Consider the following 27460-nt stretch of genomic DNA (forward strand, 5'->3'; position numbering starts at 1 on the left):
GCTGACTGAGGAAAGCTGGGAATTGCTGGACTTTTTTCTGTCTAAACATGTATCGAATTACTCTTAGTTAACTTTAACAACCCATTTTCAGATGTAAACAGACACTGTCCATCAACATATATCATTTTGAGCATGGCCTGAATTCAGATGTGTACATGTATAATTTAACAGTGTTCAGTTTTCACTTTCATCACTGCCCTTTACTAAGACAGACCATTGAACCCTGAGCCCAGTATGGTCTATTATGCCTGGCAGCAGCTCTCCAGCATTTAACAGATATCTTCCCCATTACCTGCTAACGAAGTTCCTTTTTAGCTGAAGACTGCAGGGGCCGAACCTAGAATCTTCTCCATCTTACCGTTCTCTACACACTGGTGGGGTTGTGGGAGTTACCACGTGCCTCCAGCCGATCAAACTCAGAATCCTACCTGGTGTCCTTGCAGCTCTTATCAAGTCAACTTTTGGGTTGGAGAGTAGAAGGCACGTGCTTTTGGATGACGGTGGGAGGCAACTTTCAGACTCCAATTTCTCTGAGTCACTTGTGACTTTGAAAAGAGGCAATGTCATTTTGTAGTTGAAGATGAGTAAAAGTGAAATAGGAGGGGGGGGGGAAATGATATTTCAGATTAAATGGTCTCCAAGTAGCAACACTCATATTTGGCAAAGAGAAGGGGCAAACATTTATATTTGTACTTTTGTAAACCGCCCAGAGAGCTTCAGCTATGGGGCGGTATATAAATTAAATAAATATTGCACAGCAAAATATGCAGCTGGAGTCCATGTTGTTTTTAATTAAAAAATTCCCCAAGTCTTGCTTAAGAGCTATCAAGTAATGAAGGGAAACCTTGATACCAATGTAAGAAGACATACTCTATTTTATTGAAGTTCTGCATGGAGCTATAAGGAGAAAATATACTGGATATACAACTGGGCTTTCTCCTTTCTTCTGTTTCAAAAACACTTGGCTAGACATTATTACAGGTAGGAAAGAAACACCTAAGAGGATCTTTCCCGTACTGAGACACTAAAAACATTTCTACATATTTTGTATTATTGATATTCTACAAGACTGGAAGTCGTTCTGAGTGACTTCATTTACAATATGCAACAGCTAAAACCTATTTGTTTCCAAACTATGTTGAACAAACTCCTGGACTACACAACTGCAGAAAAGATTTTCCAGAGAAGGTGACTGTTGTAGAGCCCCCACATTTTTGCATACGTCACAATTTCTGGAGTGAGAAGAGACGGGTTGTATTTGGTAGCTTCCTCGGCCACTATTTGTTTGCATTTCTTTGATCCCTTTACTTAGACAAATTATAGTTAACCATCCATGAACTACATCATGTGCTTAATCAGCTGCTGCAATCACAAGGGGAGACAGCGGAGTGCACAGCTTTGAACAGGAAAAGTATCTGGACTCCACCTACCGCAAATCAAGTTTCTCTCCCCAGCAACCAATCAACAACAAAAGTAAAAGCATATTCCCAGAAACTACACAGGATACGAGATACTAAATTTACATGAGGAGCATTTGATAGCTTGGCACCCAAGAATACACTGAATTTTAAGCTAGATATTTCCAGCTGACTTTATGTCAACAAAATTGTTTCTCAAAAAGTTGCTTACCTTTTACTGTCAGATAGCATTTGGTAACCATTATAGCAAGTTCAGTTTAAAATCCAATCCATTTCTGTTCTTGCTGTTTGTATTACAGTTTTAAAAATCAACATGCTTTCATACCATTGTCCCATACTTAAGTATTTGGGGCTACCAAACTAGAATAGAAGAATCAGTCTGACAAGATCACACACAGACAATAGCAACAAAACAAGCTCTACTCAAGGACATCAGTGAGTCAAGTCTTAGAGGCCACTAGTAGCCTTTGAACTATTTGCAGTGTTGATCAGACTAGTGAGTTTTGAAGAAGTAAATATGGGAGATCACACTTTTGTTTGCCATTCCCCATATTAATCAGTGACCTCATGTTTAGCTAGTAAGATAACATCAAGCTGGCCTCATTAGTTTTCCATTCATGCATTCAGAGCAGATCCTTGGAACAGATTGCTATATTTAACTGTCCTTGTACATACCAAATTCATTCCACATAGGCAATTCACCATGAGAAAAATCGTCAAGCAATGCACAAAGACCCTTGCTTAATAGCTTATGTGCAGCACAATCCAAGGTTACTTATTCAGAAGTAAGTCCCACTGTATTCAGTGGGGCTGAGTCCGTAAGTGTGTTCAGGATTGGAGCATTAAGCCACTAGGAAAAGCAGCATCTTCCAGCCACCCGCTACAGTATATGCCTCCCAAGAGATCATTTACATGGGGGTGGGGACAAGTGAATGATCCTTATTAAACGGTTCCGGACTCAAATTATGGGGGAGGAAGTTTATTTTTTTAAAGTGCTTTCTAAAGACGAAGCACTTCAGATTAACATGAACAGAGCAAATACACTTAAGAAGTCCAGAAGCTAAGGCGCCTATCCGTAGCCGACGAACTGTTCAGCCGGGAGCTACAGGAAGCCTTATTGTTTAGCAAACAGGGGCGGGGAAAAGAGACTTGGGCTGGGCTTGTAGCTGCTCACCAGCTTTCTCACCTTCCAGAGCTCCCGCGGGCCAAGCACCGAGTTATTACTTTACTAAGCGACCCACACCGAACTAACACATGCAGACATCGGGCTCCACATCCCACATTCCTTTGTTCCGGGAAGCGCCGGGGGAGGGGGGGAGGGGGGGAGAGGGAAAAAAGAAAGAAAGAGGAAGCAACTCAAGGACTTCGACCGACTCCCCTCACAGGGGACAGCCCACCGCTGGCGCTCCCCTAAAGGCAGCCCACCTTTCTTTCTTTCTCTCTCTCTCCCCCCCGCGCGCGCGCCTGAGGACCATCACTAAATGGCTAAACTCCCCTCCAAGCTGGCCCTTGAAGGGAACCACGTCCCTCCGGCCCCTAAGAGACCAGGGCGGGGCCCAGACAGCCGCTCCCTCCTCAGCGAACATGGCTCCGGAGGGGGGAAAGCGCTCCCACTTCGGAGGCCGCTGCTCGAGCCGCGTCCTCCGCCCAGAAGGCTGCCGAGGGAGCCAGTCGCCGCGCCCCAGGCGCCCCGCCCCAGGGCCTCGCACCCGACGCCGAGCCCGGCGGCCGACGAACGGGCCCGCATAGCCGCTCTCCAGAGCCCCACCACGACCAGCCCCCCCTTAACTCACCGTAAAAGAAGACGCGGCCTCGGCTGACACAAGGACGCCTCGCTGCTACCTCCTCTCTGCTCCGTTCGGCTCTGCTTTAATGGGGCCAAACACCCTCCCCGCTTTCACTTCCGCCTCTTGCTCGCCCCCTTCCGGTCACGGGACCCGTCCGGCGTGTTGATGCGCTGACGCGCTAGGGGGCGGGGCTTGAGGCCGGACGACGCTTCGGGAAGTCTTCCGCTCTAGCCTGAGGTGGCAACTCTATGGTGCTTGATCTTGCTGCCATTATCTCGCAGGACTCCGGTGCGGTCGTTGTGAGGACAAGGGGGCTCAGCAGCGGAGTCTTGCCAGCCGCGTTTATTTGGAAGCAAGCAGCAGCCCCCCTTTTTTCCATTAGAGCATAAGCTCCACTGAACAGAGTGGGATTTACTTCCGAGTAAACAGGCCTAAGATTGCGTTAGAAGCGCATATCTATTCAGACGTCACGTCGATTTCCCTGTGGCTGACAGTCTGCGCATACGATCAGCATTACTGCCCTACCCGTATTTCTCCTGCAAAACCTCTGATCTTGCACTCCCCAGGCTGTTGCATTACCCCATAACCACTGAACTGAAGCAACGTGTCATGCATGAAACGCTCAAAGGAGTGGTGTAAAGGTTAAAAAGACAAGGCAGGAGTTTCTGAGGAGAACAAAACTAGTAACAACAGGCCAGGGTTGCATGTTCCCTTGAGATCACTGGTGGTATGAAGTATCCCTTGAAGTGACTTCTGCAGGTGATATAAGTCACAATCCTCCAAACCTAGGACACACCATCCTCCCCAATGCCAATCAGTACGTTTCTCAATCTGCCGCTTTATGCATCTCTGCTCCATTCTTTTCTTCCACAACATTAGCCTGTGAAAATGACCAATAATGGAATATTTTCTAGTTTATTAGTCTCTCCTCCACAGTAGAACTGGACCCCTGATTCTGGTCCACCTTTATTTTTAAATGTGATCCTTTTCCCACTGAAATAACATTAGGAAATAAATTAGGAAAACTGAAATAACAAAGGGCAAGCAAGTCAAGCAATTCTGCCTCTTATTGCCAGCATGGTAGTCTAAACTGTACTGTGATGTGTGATGAGGTAAAGAAATAAAATCTTCTACAAAATTGATAGGATCAGTGGTGAAGTGCAGGCGCTCCTCATGACAACCCCCATAGCCACAACTCCAAGGAGAGACCAAAAATTCTGGGTGCTGTGCTGATCTATATCAACAAGCCAGCTGTAGCAGTTTTCATCACCACCAGGAGCAGGTCTTTTATAAAGCTAATAAATCTCAACTGCTCATTCAAGACTAAGAATTTTTCTACATTAAGCAAAAAAACCTGCAACCGTGAGCAGGGGTTTCTGCTTCCAGTTCTTTCCAGGATTATGAAGGGCTCCTTCACGGCAGATATGTGATTTGAGTTGAGTTCAATTGAAAACTTCATTTTTCTATCTTTTCCATTAGACAGTGCCATCTAGTGGCTGAATTATAGCATAATACTGGCATTTCACACAGCGGATTGATGGAATAACCCCCCTTTTCACATTATCTTTTTGAAAGTGAGATAAAAGAGGGAAAGCATGGGAGATGTCCTGGAGTTGATGATGTCGTGTAAAGAACCCACTAACTTCTGTGAGTGACCAATCATAAGCATGCAATAAATCGCTCATGTAGAGAAGCCTTAAGTCACCCTGAAGTACTTTGCATTACAACAGGGAGCAGTATATTGTTGATGGGAAAATGTATTTCCCCCCAGCTATTGCAATGATTGCAGCTAATTCTCTTTCTGTGTGTATGTGTATGTCAGGTGATGTCAGTGCCCCTTCTAATACAATAGTGTGAGCACTGCCTCCAGCAAGCCCTGGCTCTGCTACACTACTGGATAGGACATCTGCCCAACGATCATGTAGGGAATGTGAAAATGATAGAAGAATTTAATTTTTTTTATTTTAAAAAACACATTTTTGTAGCACCACCTTGCCATTTCTGGCATCGTGGCGCTTTACAATAACACACAAAACAATTTCCATTAAAAACCCTCAACCCACATTAAAATTTAAACCACCCCTTCCCTAAACTCTCGTGAAAGTAAAAACGCCTTACAGAGGCATTTAAAACAATTGACAGTAGGAGCCTGTCTAACCTCTGGTGGCAAATTGCTCCACAACAGGCTACCAACCACTGAAAAAGCTCTGGTCCCTTCACCTTTCAAATTGCAGCTGAGGATCATCAGGGCGCCCTGCTCCTGAGAGCGAGTCTGCCAATGGTGGGACACAGCAGTGAGGCGCACACTCCAGTAACCAGGGCCCAGGCAGTGCAGGGCTTTATACATAGTTAACAAAACCTTGTAACGCACCCCAGCAGCCACCGGCAGCCGGTGAAGCTCTTGAAGCACCGAAGTGATAGAAGACCACTTCAGAAGCCCCTTGGCCATTTTGAACAGCCTGTAGATGTTGGATTTGCTCCAAGGGAAGCCCTGTATACAACGTTGCAATAGTCAAGCCTGGAAGTGAGCAGGGCGTGGACTGCAATGGTAAGGTTGGCCTCTGACAAAAAGGGGCGAACTTGGTGGAGCAGATGTAATTGATAAAAGCAGCTCCGGACAACAGCCCCCGCCTGTGATGACATAGTCAGGGATTGGTCAAGAATGACACCCAGGTCTCGTGCCTCGGTCACAATCCTCGGTTGGATTCCTGAAAATGAAACATCTACGAGCTCCTGCATTGAATCTGCCAGTCGCTGACTGTGACAAAGCACCATCAACTCAGTCTTCTCTGGATTAAACTTCAACTTGCTTCTAGACATCCAATGACAGATCTCAGCCAGGCACTGAGACAAAACAGCAACTGCCCCATTGAGGTCTGAGGCCACCAAGATATAAAGCTGGGGATCATTGGCGTACATCTGGTACCTCAGCCCGTGGACTCAAATTAACTCTGCCAGTGGCCTCACATATAGATTTAACATGAATGGTGAGAGGACAGAACCCTGTAGAATTCCACAGGGAAGGAAGGGCTGTGGGGGCAGATGCACAAGTGAAAATCAAGGCGAGTTGCGTGGGCGACCCTGAGCCAGCCGCCACCTTGGAGCTAAATGATCAATGGCGGTGGTCAGCCAGATGTTATAGCAGTTCACCTGCTCATCCACTGAGTAATCAGTGCCGCACCAAGGTTTACAAGCCCTCAAAGCATGCTGGAAACACATGACCTTAAGATCATCTACAGGGGCCCTTCTCCGTGAGCCCCTGCCAAAGGAAGTGAGGCAGGTGGCTACTAGGAGGAGGGCTTTCTCCACTGTGGCACCCCGGTTGTGGAATGAGCTCCCCAGAGAGGTCCGCCTGGCACCTACACTGTACTCCTTTCATCGCCAGCTGAAGACCTTTTTATTCACTCAGTATTTTTTAACACTTAATTTTAACTTAAATTATACTGTTTTAACTCTGTATTTTAACCTTATATCAATTTTGCTGCGTGGTTTTATCCTGGTTGTGCTTTTTATATTGTATTTTGTATTTGTGTTTTTTAACTTGTTGGTTGTTGTCGTTTCTTCCTGTATAATATTGCCAGGATTCGACCATTTTTGTCTGTCTCTTCTGCCAAGACTCTCGTTCACGCACTGGTTATCTCTCGGTTGGACTACTGCAACCTTCTTCTCTCTGGCCTTCCTTCGTCTCACATCAGTCCGCTGGTCTCTGTCCACCACTCTGCCGCTAAGATCATCTTCTTGGCCCGCCGCTCTGACCAGGTCACTCCACTTCTGAAATCTCTTCATTGGCTTCCAATTCACTCCAGAATCCAATATAAACTTCTCCTGCTGACCTTCAAAGCTCTTCACGGTCTAGCTCCTGCCTATCTCTCCTCTCTCATCTCACACTATCGCCCCACTCGTGCTCTCCGCTCCTCTGATGCCATGCTTCTCGCCTGCCCAAGGACCTCCACTTCCCTTACTCGGCTTCGTCCTTTTTCTTCTGCTGCCCCTTACGCCTGGAACGCTCTTCCAGAACACATGAGAACTACAAACTCAATCACTGCTTTTAAAACTCAGCTAAAAACTTTTCTTTTCCCTACAGCCTTCAAATATTGAGTTTGTTCTGACTCTATACTGTTAGCTTCACCCTACACGGTGCCTGTTCACATTCTCCTTCCCTCTTTATTGTTTACTACAACTTATTAGATTGTAAGCCTATGCGACAGGGTCTTGCTATTTACTGTGTTATCTGTACAGCACCATGTACATTGATGGTGCTATATAAATAAATAAATAAATAAATAAATAATAATAATAATAATAATAACAGAGAGCTTTGGCTATTGGGCGGTATAAAAATGTAATAAATAAATAAATAAATAAAATTACTTCTCGGACGGACCCAAACGTGTGGACCATCACCTCTTCAGGGGTTGTCTTATACATGTTTCGACAAGTCTCATTTAGTTCAATGGAATTTACACCCAGATAAGTGGGCAGGAGCAGCTATTATTTTATTGTAAGTAGAGCAAACAATAAGAGGGAAACCCCTAATGTAGAAAATAGCAATGAACGTCCATGGTTTAGGCAAGTCTGTTCAATCCATTTCAAAAGCAAAGGTAAAGCAACAGATATTGCTGGTAGTATGCTATCAAAACTAGCTGTGCAGTCCTAAGCAGGTTTACTTAGAGGTCCCACTGAGTTCAATGTAGTTTACATCCAGATAAGTGTGCATTGGGTTCTTAATCATCTACTCGCTTACCTGGAAGTAAACCTCGTTGAAATTAATAGGGCATACTTCTGGAGTATGTTTAAAAGTTGGTGGCTTGTGCCCCACAGCACCAAACTGACTTTGTTTTATGAAGAAACCTCCAAGTTTTATTTAACTAACACCCTCTCTACAGAGCTCTCTTAAGCTGTGGCTTCTGTCTCCTCAGGCCAGAAGCAATGGGTGTTGCCCTCAACTGCTTTTTGGCTCCTCCCAGGAAATAACTCACCCAGGTAGAATTCAGCAATTCTTTTATATTGTTAGAGACTAGACATGTATAGGATTGCGCTGTCAAAACATGTATTAATTTCAGGCAAGCAGCTCTCAGGCCAAAGTATCCATGAGTGCTTACAAAATAGAATAAACTGTGAATGGAGAGCAGAACCATCCCATCATCTTGAAACTGACAAATCTTGGTTGGTATTTAGTACTGTGACCTGCAAGAAGTAGCTCAGGGGTGTGTCTTCAAATTCCTCTCTTGTTAAAGAAACTGCCTTTTCCTTCTAACAATTCCCTACCCACCCACTTTTTCTTCAGAAAGGAAATGTCACATTATTCAGTCTCCAAACACTGATGTGAATATGAAACAAAAACGAGCATTTGCATTGGTTCAGGTTGAAAGAATCTCATTAGTCTGACAAATCAGAACTTTCACCATAAAGGTAGGTCTGAAGATTTTTTGCAATTCTTTGTTTGCCATACCTTTTGTTCTTCCACTTTGAATTGAGTTACGGAGCAAACTTCACTGTTGGTTGACTTAAAATGTATCCATGCTCTCATTGGTCGAGATTTCAAAACCTCAAAAAGCACCCCTGTAAACAGAGAATGAATTACATGCTAATACAGATGACAACCCAAAACGTCTCCTTAACTAGTTAACATTTAATATGGAATTAAAGTGAAAGTTTGTTTGTTTTTGCTCCTGAAATCAAGTTTCCATTTGTTTCTATACATTTTTGCTTGTTTAAATATACATGTGAAACTTGACTCTATGTATGTTTACTTAGAAGTAAGCCCTTGTGAGTTCAGTGGAATTTACTCCCATGTTTTTGAGCCCAAGTCAAGGTGCTGGTTTTAACTTATAAAGCATTCATGGCTTGGGACTGCAAAACCTGACTGAGTGTCAACATGAACCTACCTGCGTACTATGATTATCATCTGAGTCCCTCTTCCAGGTGCATCTTCCAAGGGAGATTCAGAAGATGACAACAAAGGAGTGGGACTTCTTGATGGTACGACCTCATCCACCCTGATTGTGGAACACTCTCCTCACAGAGGCAGTACACCAGTTGCTGGGGAACATGGGTGGTAGGGTGCTGTTGCACCTGTGTCCTGCTTAAAACCATAAGAAGAACACCAGCACCCTCCCACCCATGTTCTCCAGCAACTGGTGCTCACAGGCTTACTGCCTCTGATACTGGAGGTAGCCCATAGCCATCAGGACTAGTAGCCATTGATAACTTTCTTCTCCAGGAACATATCCAACACTTTTTAAACCCATGCAAATTGGTGGCCATCACTACATCTTGAAGTAGCAAATTCCATAGTTTAACTGGTTGGCAGCTGGTTGGTCACTGTGTGAACAGAATGCACTAGATGGACCCTTGGTCTGATCCAACATGGCTCTTCTTGTGTTCTTATGTCTGCCTGCTTCCAACATTGTCACCTTTTTGGTAACAGGTTAAGATTATCCTCTACTTGCAAGTGATTGGTGGCATATGATGCAGCCTTTACTGTCAGTTGTTTTAGCGGCTCTAAGGTATTTTATTGTAACTGTTTTCTGGGTGTTTTAAGTTGTTTATAAAAAAGAAAAAGAAAATAATTTGATAATGTTCCGGGTTGTGGTATTACCTGACTGTCGTTTGTTGGCAACATTACCTGATTGTCTTTTGAAAGCATTAGACTGGGAGTCCCAGGATACATCTGCAACTTTTCTTCATCATCGCTTTCTGCAGACACAGGGCTAATCTACACCAAGCAGGATATTCCGGTATGAAAGATGGCACTGTCTAATGGAAAACTCCCCTGCTCCCAACATACCCTATAGCTCTTGCCCATCTTGTCTATCTAAGTGTTAATGGACATTTATTAGACATCATTTCATTTATTAGACATTGTTTTTAATGTTATTATCGACTAAAAACACCTCCCCCTCCCCCAAATCTCCATTATTTTGTGAAACTTTAGATGCTTTTTTTTTAAAAAAAAAATCTTTGGAGGCTGCCTACAATACAACTGCTGTACAACTCAAGGCTCCTAGAGCCACCAATCAAAAGACATGGTGCAGCTATTCCATCTTTTTCTCCCTAATGGGTTTTTTAATGGAAAGAAACAAGATTGTGTAGGATTCTGAATCTGGGATGGCCCAGGCAGAGATGACTCACTTTTGCCTTTCTCTCCCCCACCCCCTGGAATGTATTAACAGAAGCAAGCTGAGTCAGTGGGTTTGTTCGCACATAATGGCAGCAAATGGTGAGTTAGTTAATCCTAGATTTGATGTGCCATGTGCTGGGCACGTTCCACAGCCTTTTGAATATTCAACCCTAATTGATGTTAGGTGATGTCCAAATCTGGATGTTATAGATTAATCATGGGTTAAACATCCCACAGTTAGCCTATTTGTTTTAGGTTAACTTTAGGTTGTTTAGCCTGCAATTAACCTATAGTGTCCAGGTTTGGACGTCACATAGCAACCTTGAATGACTCTGGAAAACACTATAGCACTATGGATTTCCCTACAGATCTGATGGGAAATGGGAATCTATTGGGAGTAATGTTGCGAATCCTCATCATATGTTCAGTCTGTGTATGTGTATGTAAATAAAACTTATATCAGAGAAATTCCAGAGGACTTCAGTGATTTCCTCAGGAAACCGGATCCTCAGTAAGTGCTGAAACCCCTGCAACTTCTCACCACTTGCAAGCGCAGTGCACATGCCAAACAATATGTATTACATATATTTATTTAATAGATTCATGTATCACTTACCATATTTAAAATGGAACTATAATAGATATGTAATATATGAACAGAATTAGTTTGATTTCCATTGAAGAAGCAGAGCAAATAGTATGGACTATAATTTGCTTCATTTCAACTCCAATTTTATGTTTATTTTTAAAAAAATGTTGATAGTATTTCCTTAAGAATTTGCATATTGCTTAAAAAACTCACCATCCCCACCCCAAAAGCAATCCCATGCATGTTTAGACAGAAAGAAGTCCCTCAACTCCCAGAATCCCCCAGCCAGCCATGTATAGGATTGCTGCTATACTGCCTGGAGTGTAGGACTTTTCTCTCTCTAAGCATGCACAGGATTGTGCCCTTACTGATGATTTTTTGCCATCTGCACTTGTCTAGTTTTAGGCACTATAATCTGAAAACTATGGTTCAGGATTTTGGAAGGTGGAACACTATTCAATGGGGGGTGGGGTGGGGAACGAGTTCCCTGAATAACTAAATTGTTATTGGGAAAAGTAGTTTCAATCTATGGACGGTATCCAATGGAACTCCTACACAAAATAGACCCCTTGAAGTGAATTGGCTCAGTCTACACAAAACTACCATTGGATACTGCCCTATATCACTGCCCTGTTTTCTATGGTTTTGCATTTGTTGTTTTGAGACTTTAGATTTCTAGTAATATACTGCAAACTGACGCATCCTATCGGCATTCAATTTGACGTCTCGTTTGCAGTCAGGCAACCGCATAGAAGCCTTGATCACGCGACGGCGAGTATCAGGCCCCCGCGTTACACGCGCTGCCATCTTGAGCGCTGGTTACTACTGGGTGTCGCCATCTTGTCTTTCCGTCAGAGTGTGGGGGGGGGCGCCATCTTGTGCCCTCTGGATGAATGAACGGCGCCGCGAAGGAGTGAGTCCATCCGGTTTGGTCCGCGGCTTCGTCTTTCAGCGTGGTCGGCCATGGAAGCCCGCCTGGCCTGCTTTTTCGTCTTTCTCTGCCTGGGGTGCGCCCTGGCGGCCCCGGAGCTGCTTAATGAAGACGTAAAGCGGACGGTGGACCTCGGGACGCACCTGGCCAAAGTGACCGCCGAGCTGACCCTGGCCAATACGGCGGGAGGCTCTGGGTCCGCCAACTCCTTTCTTCTGGCTTTGGATCCCGGCTTGGAGAGCCACCTGGCCTACCTGGGGGTGCAGGTGAGCAATTGATGGGGCTCCCGCCTCAGTCCCCTTATGGCTGTTTCAAGCCATGTTTCCTTCCTCCTGCTCTGCACAGAGGCGCTGTTTTAGGCGCTTCCTGCTTTTTCTTCGTTCATGCTTCTACGTACTGCACGCTCCGATATATTTTTTAACGTTTTTGGTGCCTCCGTTAATATTTCTAGGAATGAGACGTCAGCCCTTCTTATCCTTTTCCCTCTCGCGTTGTTCCTCTTTTTCTCCCAGTTTTCGGGTGGCGTTAACTTCCTCCGCCCAACGTCACTTCTTACTGGGTGTTGTGTCCCTTCTTCCCCACTTTTCCAATTTCGACATCCCCTTTGTTATTGGGACTGGTCTTCTGTCGTTATTAATGACATTTATTTATAATGACACCTCCCCCCCCCCCCCCCCGGTTGCCTTAACAATGTGCTGGACTGTTGGTTTGGTTGTAGTATTTGGCGCCTATTGTCTGAAGTGTGGAGAGTGGGCAGCAAAACTGCACTTTGTGCCTGAGTGGGAGGAAATATGCCCATAGAGGCATGAGAAGAAATCTGCATAGTGTGACAGAGATGTGGGCTGTGAGCAAAGCCACACTTTATGGATCAACTAAAAACTTGGAACTCTTTGGGCTGACTGTATAGCTAGAAACAGAATGTAAGCAAAATGTCATTTTATCGAGAGAAAGATGGAGGGCTGTCCTAAAATTGTTCGTAAACTGCCCTAAGTGGTTTTGTCAACGTGTCTATCTAGTAATGTTCTGGGAAGTGTTGTCACTCTGTAGTAGTGTTCACCACATGTATTTCTCTTCTTCCTGGCTGTTGATTCCCTTCAGAGTTGCTGGTGTACTAATGGCCTGGCAAATGCTGACACGTAAGCATAAGTGCTTCAATTGGAGAGCAACCTAGGGGGAAGGAGGCGTGGATTTGAAAGCATGTTCATAAAACTGCATACGCATGTGCAAGACCTGTGCCTTGCTGCATACACAGACTATTGGCATGTGAACTTAAGTGGTTTTAGTACTTATTGCTGCCAGTGTTCCTGGCTGACAATAATTGCTGGTGTAGGAAAATGCGGTCTTAGGGCATCTGAAAACCTTTGTCAGTGGCATTATTTTAGGACTTTTGTCATTGTGGTTACACGTTAATAAAAAATATTGATGGAAACTTCATCTTGAACCTTGAATGGCTACAAATATTACATTAAAGTGACTCTGCTATTAGGAAGTTGCTTTGCAAAAGGAATAATCAGTTGTTTGCAGATTATTCATTTTGCAAAGCAGCTTGATTTTAAAGAATGTACAAGGAGCAAGGAAACCTAGTTCATCTTGCAGAGGTTGTTTAAATAGGAGTAATTCAAGACAGGGGAAGGATATGGCAAGGGCAGTGGACTGGATCCTTGGTACAGTATCATTGGGTGGTCAAAAATAAGCTTAGGTTGTCTGGGACGCAGAACCTAGGTTCCATTTGTCTTCCTTAGTTCGGGATTTGTCATGTTATTTACAGCCCTAAGAGGTACTAAGTCCCTCTGAGTTTAGTGGGACTTGTAAGTATAGCTCATTTTGTAAAATGGGCCTATATTGCTGGCCTGCGAATTAGTTGATAATGCTGACTATAGTGCTGAAACGAGGCACCTCATTCTCATATATGGATTCCTTGAGAGTCCTTGGGCAAGCTGTTATTTCCTAGTGGTAGGTTCTGGTCATTTTGATCTACCTTTAAAGGCCTTTCTGCATTAAAATGCAGCTAAATGATTTTAGAAATATCTGGGGGAGTAAATATAGGTAATCCTCATACTGGACTTAAACATGATGTGAAGACAAATACCAATGGTTGTCACTTTTCTGCTTCCTTATGATCCTTCTTCCAAGGGCCTTAGAGCATCACATTTCCTCCCCCCTCCCTTTTTGGCCTGTTTGCTCCAAGAATGAGAATAAAAGTGAGTGTCATCAAGTGTATTATCTGTCCCTGTAAACTTTGGGAGGCTCAGGCAGCCATTGTCAGGAAAAGAAAAATCAAGAGTGAATTGAACAACGGAAGGTCAAGATTATGCCATGCATCATATCTGTCTAGTTGGTGGTCATCCAAGGAGCTATTTCAAAAGATTTCCAGTAGGATAGGATAGAGCCTTTGAATGAGAACTTGCATCCTTTAACTACTTTTTTATTTTGAAGTTAGCTGCCTCCTGCAAAATCCCAGGTAAAAGGGGTAGTTGCTTCCCCCCTTTTTTTCTGCAAAAAGTGCTTGCTGTAAGAAGGAAGGGATGGATTTTCTCCCTTTTTGTTGGGATTTCACAGCAGCAAATTACTACTTGCACCTTCAGCAAGGGCAAATTCCCCTTTATTCTCCAAGTTCTATGCTCATGACTCAGGATTCTGGAATGGAATTGTGGTGAATGGCAACCACAAATGTTGGGTTTGGCTAGTAACTAGGCTAACATTTGAATCTTGGAGGTTTAAGACATTTGTCAGTTGCTATTAGCACTGCAGGGTTTATGGAACTGGCCAGCAGCTTGTTACTATTTGGTTGGCTAATTATTAGGATGTGTTCTCAAATTAAAATGTGTCTTAGTATCTCTGCTAACTTGCTTTCCATTGGTAGGGAATAGGAATTCAGCCAGATAAGTCTAATATGGGAACTGTAACACTGACCAGTTTTTAATGTCATCATTTGGAATAGGTGAAAGGTGAGGAAGAGGAGGAGAATACTTTGGAGATGAAAGAGACAAAGGTAAAAGGTAAAAGGTGAGTCTTTCCATGGGAAACTAAGGGCTATTTCACCCTCAGATTTGCCTCCAAATGTACACTCAACAAGAACCCAATCCTGATGAGTATACCCATCTGATGCAGATGTTTACTATATTCATACATTTTAGGTGTACAGCGCAAAAAAAATATTATTAGCAAAGTAGTCTTAAAACATTGAACGCGTATCAGAGATGTTTAATTCTACAAGATTGCAGGCACAGAAAGGCTGATACTATTTACAGATATATTTTTTTTAAACTGGCTGCCAGTTTTTATTTCTGGAAATCTTTTTTAAAAGAAAAGGAATCCAGCCTGACCATTGTGATACGATGAGGTGGTCTCCTGAAACTGTAAGGGAGGGGTATACAACTAGTAGCTCTTCATGTGTTGTTGGACTTCAATTCCCATCAGTCCTAGCCAGTATAGCCAGTGGTGAGGGATGATGGGAGTTGCAGTCCAACATTGGGAGGGCCACAACTTGCCCACCCCTGCTCTAAAGCCATAGTAATTCATATGGTGATTTGCTTGCTTTTTAGGAGGCTAAAGCTTCCTACTGCAGGCAGAAGATAAGTGTTACTCAGTATTTTTGTATTAGCTTTTAAATATAGGTTTGTGGTATTTAAGTCTAAAGATCTAGCCATTTTGTTTTAATCAGCTGAGATCAGCGGTCTCTGAAACAGCAACTGCTCCTGAGGGTCTGACCCAGCCTTTCTCAACTAGGAATCCTCCAGATGTTTTGGTTTGCAATTCTCATCAATCCCAGCCAGCATAGCTGATGGTCAGGGATTATGGGAGTTGTAGTCCCAAACACCCAGATCTAGAGATGTAAAATTGTTGTTTTGGGCACCCTTCCCCACCCAGGTGCTCCCCAGACATTTTGGGCTTCAACTCCTATCAGTCTGAGACTGGATGGTCACTGGTCAGGAATGCTGGGCATTGTAGTCCAAAACATCTGTAGGGCACCAAGTTGAGGATACCCGCTTGATGAATGTAAAGGAGCCTTTATGTTCCTAAAGTTATATTATCTATAACTTGGTTTGCTTATAAAATTATTGTTATATTTGAAAACTTTAAAAAGTGGACTCAGTAAATTTGTAATTATTGTCTGAATAAAATATGCTATAAATTTTATATACCAAATCTGATTAATCGTATGAGCAAATCAAGTTATACATAACATATTTTAGGTTCCTATTTTATGCTTGATCAGAGGGAACTTTAGCAAGTAGTCCCTGAAACATAGTAATTATCCTAGAAGCCAGAAGAAGCAGGAAAACTAGAAGCAGAGAAAAACAAGTCCAGAAACACAAAACTCTGTAGAAGAAAACTCAAATGGTCAAGAATGTACATTTACTTCCATATTATGATATGGTGACTCTGTTTGCATGTTGGGAAACTGAGCATAATTTGGAATATCCCAAAATGTTTAGCAGTAAAATATACATTGGATCAATAATGTTAAAAATAAATAATTTTGCTGAGACTCTTACAGAAAGAATTAAAGTTTTGCACCACATGGTTTCATTATTTCTAGTCACTTGACATCTCTAGTCTTTCTATAAATGTCTTCTGATTATATGGTTTTTAGAAATCATTTAGGCGGAGAGTAAAGGCTTGGTAACACTATATAAACTCTTTGTCTTAAATTCTAAAAAGATAAATAACTAAATCATAATTGAAAGCTGATCAATTTCCCCAGTTTTCCCCCCAGGCCTTTGCATCTGTGCTTGGATTGCAACAGGTTGGGGAAAGCTGGTCTGACCACACGTTCCGATACTGATAGCAGTGTGTCCAGTTACTGATATTTTGAATTAAGTTTATTCAGTAAACCCAATCTAGTGGGTCTGAGCTAGGAATGCAAGGGTGGTTTTGGTTATTGATAAGAGTATTCACGCAAAACTGCAGCAGGGGTTGGGAGTGGTACAGGTTTTTTAAATTTTATTTTAACATTTCTTTTTCTTTTAAAGATCTCTGTTGAATTTGAGTTCTATGTTTGTGGGTGTTTGTCATGCCAGCAAGAGCCTGACTGATCTTCTAATTTTCTACCCCTTTTCAGTGGCAAATTCTTCTCGGTGAAATTGCCATCTCCTCTGGCTCCAGGTGCAAAGATTCGCTTATCTGTCGAAACAGTTTTTACGCATGTTCTGCAGCCGTACCCTACACACATTTCCCAGGCAGAGAAGCAATTTGTGGTGTTTGAGGGTAATCATTATTTTTATTCTCCATACCCAACCAAGTCCCAAACTACTCGTGTAAAACTGGCCTCAAGAAACGTTGAAAGCTACACCAAATTAGGCAATCCCAGCCGGTCAGAGGATATAATTGAATATGGACCCTTCAAGGACGTACCACCATACAGCGAGGTAATTTCTTAATCTGAAGTTAATGCTTATTGAAGAATAACAGTGTCTGAAGGGCACATGTCACTCATATACAATACAAATAAGCCATCCAGAAATGTAAATAGCTTAAAGGGACCAAAAATAAATAAAAGCACTCTTGTGTTTAATGACTTGTTCACCTTAGGTGTCGAAGAATTCCATGCTGGTGAGTACATGGAATTCTGTGTAGGTTTAATTGAGACGAGCCAACAATTGCAATTATTGCAGCTCTCTGTGTTCAGACCCCAATTGCTTTTTGGGGCTCTCACCTTAAGGATCTGAGGATTAAGTCTGGTTGTAGCTCAGTGCAGATGTAGTCACACTCCTTTTCAGTCAAAATCATTTGTGTATGCATTATTATTATTACAACAGCAGCAATTCAATTTATACCCCACCTATCTACAAAATACATTAGTATGACTGACTGTAAAAAAAAGAATAGGAGTTATGAAACAGTTCTTAAAAAGGGAATGCTCCCTTGCTTTCTGTACTTCCAAGCTGACAGCTTTTGAAAATAAAGAAAACACTTGCTTCCCAGGAAGCTGAAGAAATCACTCACTGATTCTTTGGTCATTCACACAATGTCTGATTATCTTCATAGGGAAAAAAACATCTCAGAGGTCTTACGGTGGATTCAGGATACCCTTTTTAACTCTGGGTGCCTCCAGCCTTCGTGATGGGGTTTGATAGAGTTACTTTTAATTTTAATAATTATCAATTTTCAGTGATAAAGCACCCCACATGGATGTCTGTGAGAACCTTAGCTTAAGGCACGGTTGTCCTAAGGTGGGTTGGAAGAGGAATTTTCTATACTTTTGCTATGCTTGTCCTAAGTACATGGAAGATTTCAGTTTGTCATTCCCTCCAAGTAGAACAGTGTTAAAGAGGAAGCAGTGCATTGTATGGACATAAAAGCTATTAAGGGTATGAGGGAAAAACTGTGTGTGAGGAAATACTGACAGATAACTGGCTCTTCATGAAATGAATGACTGTATGCTAAAATGAGCATTAAACCCTCAATGGAGTAACCTTTCAACAGAAAAGCATTTCGGTGTGGGCTGGTTCAGACAACACACTAAGCCATGGTTAGGCCATTTGCGGCAAATGGTTAGTGAGCGTGTTTAAAGCGTGATTATGTAGCCACCATGGTTAGAAATGGTTCACACGACATGGTAGCGGTTCTCAACCTGTGGGTCAGGACTCCTTTGGGGGTCGAATGACCCTTTCACAGGGGTCGCCTAAGACCATCGGAAAACACATATTTCCGATGGTCTTAGGAAACTGTATTGACTGAACTATGTCATGTATCATCTTTTGTATTATTAAAGCTATTGTTATGTATTATTTTCATTAGCAAACCATCCCATGACAATGGATCGTGTAGAGAAGAACGAAAATAATTTTATGGTTGGGGGTCACCACAACATGAGGAACTGTATTAAAGGGTCGCGGCATTAGGAAGGTTGAGAACCACTGTGCTAAGCCATAATGCTTAACTCAAAATGCTTAACCACTGCGGCTTAGCGTGTCCTCTGAACAGGGGCTGTGACTTACTAATAGGCTGTGCTGTAAATGAAGTGACCTTTTCTACAAATAGGTTGGGGAACCATTAAAAAGTGTTCAGTTTCTTCATGATATTTTTCTCCTTTGTTGTAGGATGTCCTTAAGGTGCATTATGAAAACAACAGTCCGTTCCTGACTATTACTAGCATGACACGTGTCATTGAAGTATCTCACTGGGGTAATATTGCAGTAGAAGAGACGGTTGACCTAAAGCATACAGGAGCTGTGCTCAAAGGGCCTTTCTCCAGATATGACTACCAAAGGCAGCCAGACAGCGGAATATCTTCTGTGAAGTCATTTAAGGTCTGCCCCTTTAGACTTGGCTTTGTATTAAAAATAGCCTGGTTTTTTTTTTGTTCCACTTCCATTTAGGTGATGGTATCATATGTGAAGGGTTCACCCTCCTCTTGCCAGAAATGGACCAGTCTATTGGGGTGGGGAAGGGGATGGAAAGGGAGCAATACTACTGGGCTACTTTGAGGAGATGTGGCATTATTGATGCCTTCCGTTGCTTCCTCCAACTCCTTTCCTTTCCATTAGGAATCTTATTGCTGCTATTGAAGTAGAGGTAGGTAGTTTGCATTCCCCACCATTCTTCTACCTTTCTATTTCCAGGCAAAGTTAGAAGATGTGATGAGAGATTGGACTCCTAATCCAATATCTATAAGTATTACTGGGATAAAGCAAGTGCAGCATTTTAAAACAGTAACGTGCGTTAGGTGTGTCTGCTGCTCAACTTGGGCAGTCCACTACAAGATACTGCTGAACTACTTAATACATAATATGGTTTGCAAAATCTGAAGCAGCGCTGCATAGACTCTTACTGTCTTTCCTAAGTAAGTTTATTTGCAATAAAGTTCAAGGATGCTTAGACCTGAACTCTTACTGGCATCCACAATGAGGGGAAAAGGCTGTAAGGAAGGGTAAGCAGGGAAGTTGTCAGAGACTACTTATAGGCTATGATGTCATGTTAGTACGACCTGTTGACATTTATCTAAAAAAACGTGAAGGAGCATTACTTAATTTTCAGTTGTTTCCTAACCAGGAGAGCAGTGGGATTTGGTTTAAGCCTCCTCTTCCCACAATCTCTCTCCTCCTCCCCACCTTTGCTATCAACTATTTTTCAACTTCTCCTTTGGGAACTGCTACTCCAGGACCATTGTGGTGGTGGCCTCCAACGGGAATGGTGAGGGAGGCCTTCGGAAACGGCTGCTTCAGTGTGCTCCAGCTGCCTTGAGGGGTGGAGTTGGCTCCCAACAAAGCTGGTTTCCCACAACCTTCATCTTTTTCTGATGGGATAGGACTTCGGAGAAGGGGTGGGGTCTTGGCTGGTCATTGGCAGGCCAGATGGGAAGGCGTCACAGTCCAGAAATGGCTCACAGGCTGGATGTTTCCCATCCCTGCCCATAAAGTCTGGAAAAAGGTCTCCTTCTCCTGTATACACTTGAACCTTAAGGTCATCTTTGGTGGCTGCCAGGTATAAAATAGCCTCTCCTGCTCTTTTTGGTGCCAGGTGAAGACCTTTATTCATTCAGTTTTCTTAAAATCTCTTTGGGCATTCACAAGTTTTAGTATGTTTTTTTTAAAAAATCTGAACTGCTAATTGTTTTATGCTGTTTCTATTAGAAGGGAGTGGGGTTTTTTTGCTGCATTTCTCTTTTCCTAGTTATAGTATTTTGTATTTTTAACATTTTATTTTTTCTTGATCTGTAAGCCACCTAGAGAATATTTGTTGATAGTGGCTAAATAAATTGAATAAATCAAGGCACGCCTACTTATACTGTGGCCTTTGTCTCTGTGTGGCAATGGAGATCACAGTTCTTGGTGTAAATTTATTTTAACAGTGGTAATAACTGGATTATTCATTATTCACCCTGTTCATGTTTTTGTTTTGTGAAAATGTACCTGAGTGTTCATTATCTTCTTCTTTGCAGACTATCCTCCCTGCTGCTGCTCAAGATGTATATTACAGAGATGAAATTGGCAACATATCTACCAGTCATCTTCTCATCCTGGATGACTCTGTGGAAATGGAGATTCGCCCTCGTTTCCCACTGTTTGGTGGTTGGAAGACACACTATATCATTGGTTATAATTTGCCGAGCTATGAATACCTCTTTAATCTTGGTAGGTTTCGCTATCGGAGTACTAGCATCTGGAATATAGTGTATATTTTTTTATTATTATTACATTGATATCCTGCTTTTTTTCCCCTCCTAGAAGGGATGTAGAGTAGCTTGCAAGGTCCTCCTCTCCAATTTATCCTCATAACAACCCTGAGGGTTAGGTTGGGCTTGAGAGTCTGTGACTGGCCCAAAGTTACCCAGTGAGCTTCATGGAAGAAAACCCAAATCTTCCGAGTCCCAGTTTTCCGACTCTAACCGCTACACCACATTGGCTCTTTAAATGAAATGTGAACAACCTGAGTATGAGGCAGTTCATGGTCTGTATTTCTGTACAGATATTTGGGATTATTCAAAAACTCAGTTTATTATTTAAACTGAAAAAACTCAGTTATTATTCAATAATAACAGTTAATATTCAGTTATTATTATTCAAAAACTCAGTTTATTATTTAGATAGCTCAAATTATCTGCTGTTCTATTTATGCTGTTCTATTTATAAGGTACATCTCAAGTCTTATGCCAATTATTGAAGAAAGGTATAATGCGTGATTATTAAGGCCTTCAGGCATATTCCTTCTGTCCCTCCAGTTCACCTTCCTATTCTTCCTCTGGCACCATCCTGTTCCTTTCCCAAAATGTACAAAATGTTACATAGTGTATCCAAAATCTATTTCTCAGAATATGAGGGATGGGTGGGTTAGATTTGCAAATTGCATAGATTATATTAGGTGCAGAATTTTAACTGTGTGGATGTCTTCTAACTTGTCTTTACTGCTGGAATTTACTTGCACCTTGCTTACCAATACCAGTTCCAGTGGGACTTAATTGTCTTCTCTGAGTGCATCTGTAAAATCCTTTTACTCAATGTGGCCTCCGTGGCTGGCATGCTGAGATATAGAAAACCTCATGATAGCCTGTTGTAATTGTTTCCCAGGTGATCAGTATGCCTTGAAGATGAGATTTGTTGACCACGTATTTGATGAGCAAGTTACAGATTCGCTAACTGTAAAGATGATCCTTCCAGAAGGTGCCAAGTATGTAACAATATGATTAAGAGACTTAATCCCAACACTTGTGTGTTCTTAATCTGTCAGTCATAAAACATAATTGCTTTGGAATGAGCACGCAACGTTTTATGGAGATCAGCCATTCTTGGGTTGCAATAGGGTGGGTTAAAAAAAAAGAAGCACTTAAGTTATATAGCATCCATCTCTCTCTCCTTCTCGATGTATATGTAGCAGTTAAGGTTTTTTTGGGATAATTAATATTCTTGCATGCAACTGTCTGCAGAAATATCCATGTGGACAGTCCGTATGAAATCAGCCGGGCTCCGGATGAGCTTCACTACACCTATTTGGACACATTTGGCCGCCCAGTCATTGTGGCACACAAGAACAACTTAGTTGAGCAGCACATCCAGGATATTGTGGTAAATATAATCCCATTGCTTGGCTAGCATAAAACATTAAAAGCACTGCTCCCATCTTTGCAGCCCAAATTGCTCTGTATTTTTAATGCATTAAATGTCATGTAAATGGCTGCTGAAATAGCAGCAGGCCATGCTTCAGTTGGTAGGCCAGTAAACCGCTGGAGACTCAAGTGTTTAGACCTGGGTCTGGTGAAACTGCAAGAAGCTCTACCCAGCCTATATTCCAAAACACAAAAGTGAGGATCTTGGATAATAATGATTTCCCCCTGTCTCATTACTTGCCCTCCTTTTTCTAGGTCCACTATAACTTTAACAAGGTCCTGATGTTGCAGGAGCCTCTGCTAGTAGTTGGAGCCTTCTACATCCTATTCTTTACAGTGATCCTTTACGTGAGATTGGACTTCTCCATCACTAAGGTACTGCAATACAGGCTTGAGAGAAAGATTATGGCAGCAGGGTGGATCTCACCATTTTCCATGGCGTAACTCCTGTTGTTTTTATGCAAAGTAGCACTTCTAATATTTTTGTAAAATATAGCCATTTTGGGAGTATGGGCTGCTACACTATATAAGTGGTGTTCTGAGACTATTTAATAGTGTAGAGAGAAATATGTATTAAACAAATTGTTTGACTCAATGAAAGAGCATATTTCTGGTTCTGTTAAGGCTGACTTCCCTCCAAACAGAGGACTGCTCAGATCCAAATTAGCTGAAGTTCTTTATCTAATCTATGGTGGTGATTTTTTTAAGGAGGACTTTCAGTCCTAGTTTGTATTAACTTTGACCTAGGCTGGCTCAGTGGGTATCTTGATCTATTCTTGAATGGAACTCTATTGTGAGCAAGTGGTACTCCTGTCTGCTCCTAATTTTTCCTTTGCTTCTGGCACTTCATTTGGTAAAAGCTGTTAATTTGTGTGATGCTGCTGTGATGCTTAGCTAGTCTAGTGGGAAAAGGACTGAGCTGTGAAGTATGAATGGTTACAAGGGCTACTGAGAGAAGATGTGAAGCACTTTGAAGACTTAAAATGCACTATATAAATGCATCATCATCATCATCATCTTGAGCCTTTGCTCCTTGTAAACTTTCATGTTCTTGCAGGATCCAGCAGCAGAAGCTAGGATGAAAGTTGCCTGCATTACGGAGCAAGTTCTCACTGGAGTAAATAAGAGACTATGCCTGTACCGCCTTTTTGATGAAGCTGTGAATAAGTACAAGCAGTCACGGGATATTTCCACCCTGAACAGCGGCAAAAAATCTCTGGAGACGGAACACAAGGCCTTAACCAATGAAATATCCTCATTGCAATCCAAGCTGAAGGCAGAAGGCTCTGACCTGTGTGACAAAGTAAGAGTCTGTTGCCTGTCTTAGTTGTTACTTCTACTTACCTTAACCTGCTCTGCTTCTGAATTCTAACTTTTTTCTGTTATATCATTCCAAAGACAAAGGTCTTCCTGACACATTCAGGAAATAGAGTTAATGTTGGCTTCATTTTGTTTTTAATCCTCTGTTGTTAGGGTCAACTGGCAGTGGTTAAAAAACACACAGCTTTTCTCCCCAGATTCAACACTTCTGGTTTGGAGTATGTGGGGTGATTTCAGATATTGCTAGTTGCATTATTGTGCCAGAACCCCTCTTAGTACTGTTATCTCTAGTGGATATGGTAAGAGGCAATTTGACACACTGTGAAGTAATCCTGTTTTTGTTGCTAGCAGCGCGCCTAGAAATAGTACAACATTGGAAAACAGGTGCCGGTTGCACGATGCAGGGGTGGTTCACCAGTATCTGCAAAATTGCACTTTCAGAGAGACTAACTCACCATAGCAGACTTCTGAGAGGGGTGGCCAAGCACAACCACTTCATGGAAATCTGGTTTTCCTTCCTTGCATTTATCAACAAAGGGATGGTGGCCTATAAGCCTCCAACCTCCCAAACATCATTCTGGAGGGATCTAATTAAATGAGCAGTGCCTGTAAGGACATTCTAATGTTTATGAAATTAAAATAAGAATGGGAACAGTTTCTTTATATATAGATATATATATATATAGAACCACACACAATTTTTGTGTAAGTCTTCCACTATCCCATGTTCCAAGTCTTCCTCAACGGTGAAGAAGTTTGTATTGTCATGTGGTGTTTCAAGATCCACCCCTCTAAATCTAGTGGAAAAACCGATGAGATTACTTCTATCGCTTTTGGGGTCAGTTGGAACAACTGAGAGAACCAAAGAAATATGCACATAAAGTATTAGGGGTTGAAGTGACCCCACAAAAAGCTGTTAAATTTTTAGTTGGCTTTCATGTCTACAGAGGTGCTTAAACCAGAACCTGTCTTTTCCTATGAGAAAGGGCATAGAGGGTAAAAACAATATGTAGTTTATTTTCTTAATATACAAATGATGTTGGGGCTTATACAAACCATTTACAGACCTGTATTTAAAAGCCTTTTTTCCAGCTAGAACCTTCCTTGTAACCCAGGAAAATTATTTTGTTTCGTTAATCATGGCAGTTGCGGAGGTCATGTTGTCCCCAATTTGTGAGACTCTCCCACAATGCTTCATGCCATGTGATAGCATAACCATCCCATTGGCTGGGATTCACTGTCTCATTCTGCCAAGCCCTTCCCTCAATGAGAAGATGTGAGTGAGCCCTGAAGGTAGCAGACTTGTTCCAAATGTTAATCTCCTTGTAATAATACATGGGGAGCACACTCTCCAGCTGCCTCAAGCCTTTTGGCTGTCATTTGTCTAGCATGGGCACTGCTTTGAAATGAAATGTTTTCCGTATGCTGCTCCTCTCTGTTGGCGAGTGTAGCTTATTAGGCATCCTCTCCTAACAATTTTAAGTCGTATCGATACCCCGACATGGCAGATGGTATCTACTATGCTTCAAGAGAAAACCTTCACCCATTACAGGGTCTTCCTGGCCATCATCTTGAACATGGCTGTCCTGAAAGAGGCCTAGCTGCTGAAAAAGCTGGCCACTTCTGCCAGTATGGTGGCATCACTTGTAACTGGAAGGCTATTGATGAGTTCTATTGATTAATGTTCTGCAGCAGTTAGCTGAGGAGATGGGCTCTTTAGTGGAAAGCTCCTGTGATATCAACATTGTATCTACAAATTCCTCTACTGCTGCTTTGCTACAAAATAGAAGGAAGGGTTACAAGGCACTTAGTGTCTCATAAACAAAACATGAATGGTGTGTAGCATAATAACCCACATTGACATTATTTTGGAAGTCACATAGACCCTGATGCCACGTTTGTTGCAGTGAACGTTAGTATTCAGGCTTATTAACTAGTACTGTTATATGTATAGCGTCTAACATCAGGCTGTTTTGGGGACAAAGGGTTGTATCCAATGTTAGTCTAACCTGAGTCCCATTCCTTTCGGTGGGTCTACTCTAACACTGGATATCACCCATACTTTCTGGTTTGTTTTGTATGGTTCGAAATACAGCTGTTTGGTAACTTCTACAAATCTGCCTCCACCCAGGAAGGGTCCCTCAAGAGGCTCATTCATACCAAGTGTATTATAAAATTCACTTCCTCAGCTCAATTTTTAAAAAATCAATATCGTTTGTAAGATTCAGTCCTCTTAGCATTTTGTCCTATGTTTTTTTCAAGGTCAGTGAAATTCAAAAACTTGATGGCCAAGTTAAGGAGCTGGTTCTAAAATCGTCTGTGGAGGCAGAACGGCTGGTTGTTGGCAAACTTAAGAAGGACACCTACATCGAGAATGAGAAGACCAATTCCAACAAGCGTCAGGAGCTGGTCACCAAAATTGATAACATCCTTGATGCGCTATAAGTTAGAAGTAAAAAGTTAAGGGGTGGGGAGGGAATGGGCATGCTGAGCCATACCAAGCGGGAAGTGGGGTTTAGGGAAATATGTCTGGCCTACAAAATTGGGGCAAAGGAGAAATCATTTTGGAAACTGCCTTCAAAGTTTTGGGATTAGTTATGTTAGGGCCTGTTTGCTCTGTGATGCTTACTATCTGGAAGAGGGGTGGTTGTAGCATGTCCTGGACTTACTATAACCACGGTCCTTCCATAAAGCTCAAACAGTAATGACTTCAAAGTTTTCCTAGTTACCAGTAGGGAAACATGGACCACAGGCCCTCACCTAGCACTGAATGTCTCAGTGGGAGAGTATAAATACAATTGATTTGTACGAAGGTTGGGTAGCAAATTTTTCCTTCTGTCCTACACCATTGAATTTCTACTTCTGTATTTTGGAGATGGGTGTGTGGATAAGTAACTTGAACAAAGGATTTTTTTTTTACTATTTGTCACACAAATTGAGATTCTTACACCTGAACTTTCTGAGCCTTCTGAAATGACATCATTGGCTAGAGTCCAGTGCAAGCGAAGAGGGTCAGTGAGGTTCAAATGCTTATAAGCCTGTATATTTCCTCAGATGGTTTGTTCCTTTTTTAAAAAACAAAACAAAAAACAACTTTGTAGGAAATGCCAAACTGAAATAAAGGCTTGTGGATGTTCTGCTTCTAGTTTTTTAATGTCTTATCTGAGTGCCGTAAACTTTTTGGATTCTGAGTTGAGCAGGAAGGTAGGTTGGCAATCTTTTTATTTCACACTACCACTTGTGTAAGGATTACCAATCCCAAAACTGTTAAAGAGATTTAAAAATGATGGTTGCAGCCAATAACACACTGAATTGTTATGCTCATTGAATGAATAAACAAACCTTTCTTGGGAGGCATGATTTAGGTGAAATGCAAATTCCCTTTGGCCTGTTCAAAGGTGTCCAGAATATGGCCCAGGGTTGTAGATTTGCTGATGCATCTACTGTATATTTTCTCCCAGCTCAGCACCTTTAAATCTTGTTTGTCAATCCATCTCTGTAAGGCTACGGCATTTTTAAAATAAGGTGTAGATAAGCTAATCTGTGGTACAGATCACCATTTTGATCTGATATAATCTAGAAGCAAATTCAATTCTGGAGTCTTAATTAAAAATTGAGAAATTGGAATTAATTGCACTGATTCAGCTCCCATGATTTCCCTAGTAACCAAAGGCATGAACAACCCAATTGCTTCTAGTACTAGTCTGAACAGACCCCATGATCTTGTACCTCCCCTCCCCACT

The 27460-nt window shown here is 42.2% G+C and overlaps 2 protein-coding genes across 4 annotated transcripts in view; one reads left to right on the forward strand and one right to left on the reverse strand.

Annotated features, from left to right (window-relative positions):
• The window catches only part of RAB7A (RAB7A, member RAS oncogene family), a 285667-nt gene that overhangs the window by 25384 nt on the left and 232823 nt on the right, over positions 1 to 27460 (reverse strand). The window contains exon 1 of one of the 3 annotated variants that reach the window (XM_063121359.1): positions 3212 to 3321. The exons of 1 other annotated variant lie outside the window; for it this stretch is intronic. The gene's annotated coding sequence lies outside the window, so the exon portion shown is untranslated. Of the gene's footprint in view, positions 1 to 2604; positions 2624 to 3211; positions 3322 to 27460 lie in introns of those variants that run through there. One more of the 3 variants, XM_063121360.1, reaches the window with a different exon arrangement.
• On the forward strand, positions 11815 to 26854 carry RPN1 (ribophorin I). The gene is made up of 10 exons (XM_063121352.1): positions 11815 to 12114; positions 14790 to 14854; positions 16914 to 17220; positions 18895 to 19104; positions 20736 to 20928; positions 21862 to 21961; positions 22218 to 22356; positions 22653 to 22772; positions 23455 to 23700; positions 25980 to 26854. The coding sequence occupies exons 1-10, from the start codon at positions 11881 to 11883 to the stop codon at positions 26160 to 26162; spliced, it is 1797 nt and encodes a 598-aa protein (XP_062977422.1). The 5' UTR covers positions 11815 to 11880; the 3' UTR covers positions 26163 to 26854.

The sequence above is a fragment of the Elgaria multicarinata genome, chromosome 3 (assembly GCF_023053635.1).
Source record: "Elgaria multicarinata webbii isolate HBS135686 ecotype San Diego chromosome 3, rElgMul1.1.pri, whole genome shotgun sequence".
Taxonomy (NCBI): Eukaryota; Metazoa; Chordata; class Lepidosauria; order Squamata; family Anguidae; genus Elgaria; species Elgaria multicarinata.

Coding starts and splice junctions, on each gene's coding strand:
- RPN1 (XM_063121352.1), top strand. CDS start 11,881: ATGGAAGCCCGCCTGGCCTGCTTTTTCGTCTTTCTCTGCCTGGGGTGC. Junction 17,221..18,894: donor ACGTACCACCATACAGCGAG/GTAATTTCTTAA, acceptor CCTTTGTTGTAG/GATGTCCTTAAGGTGCATTA. Junction 21,962..22,217: donor ATCCTTCCAGAAGGTGCCAA/GTATGTAACAAT, acceptor AACTGTCTGCAG/AAATATCCATGTGGACAGTC.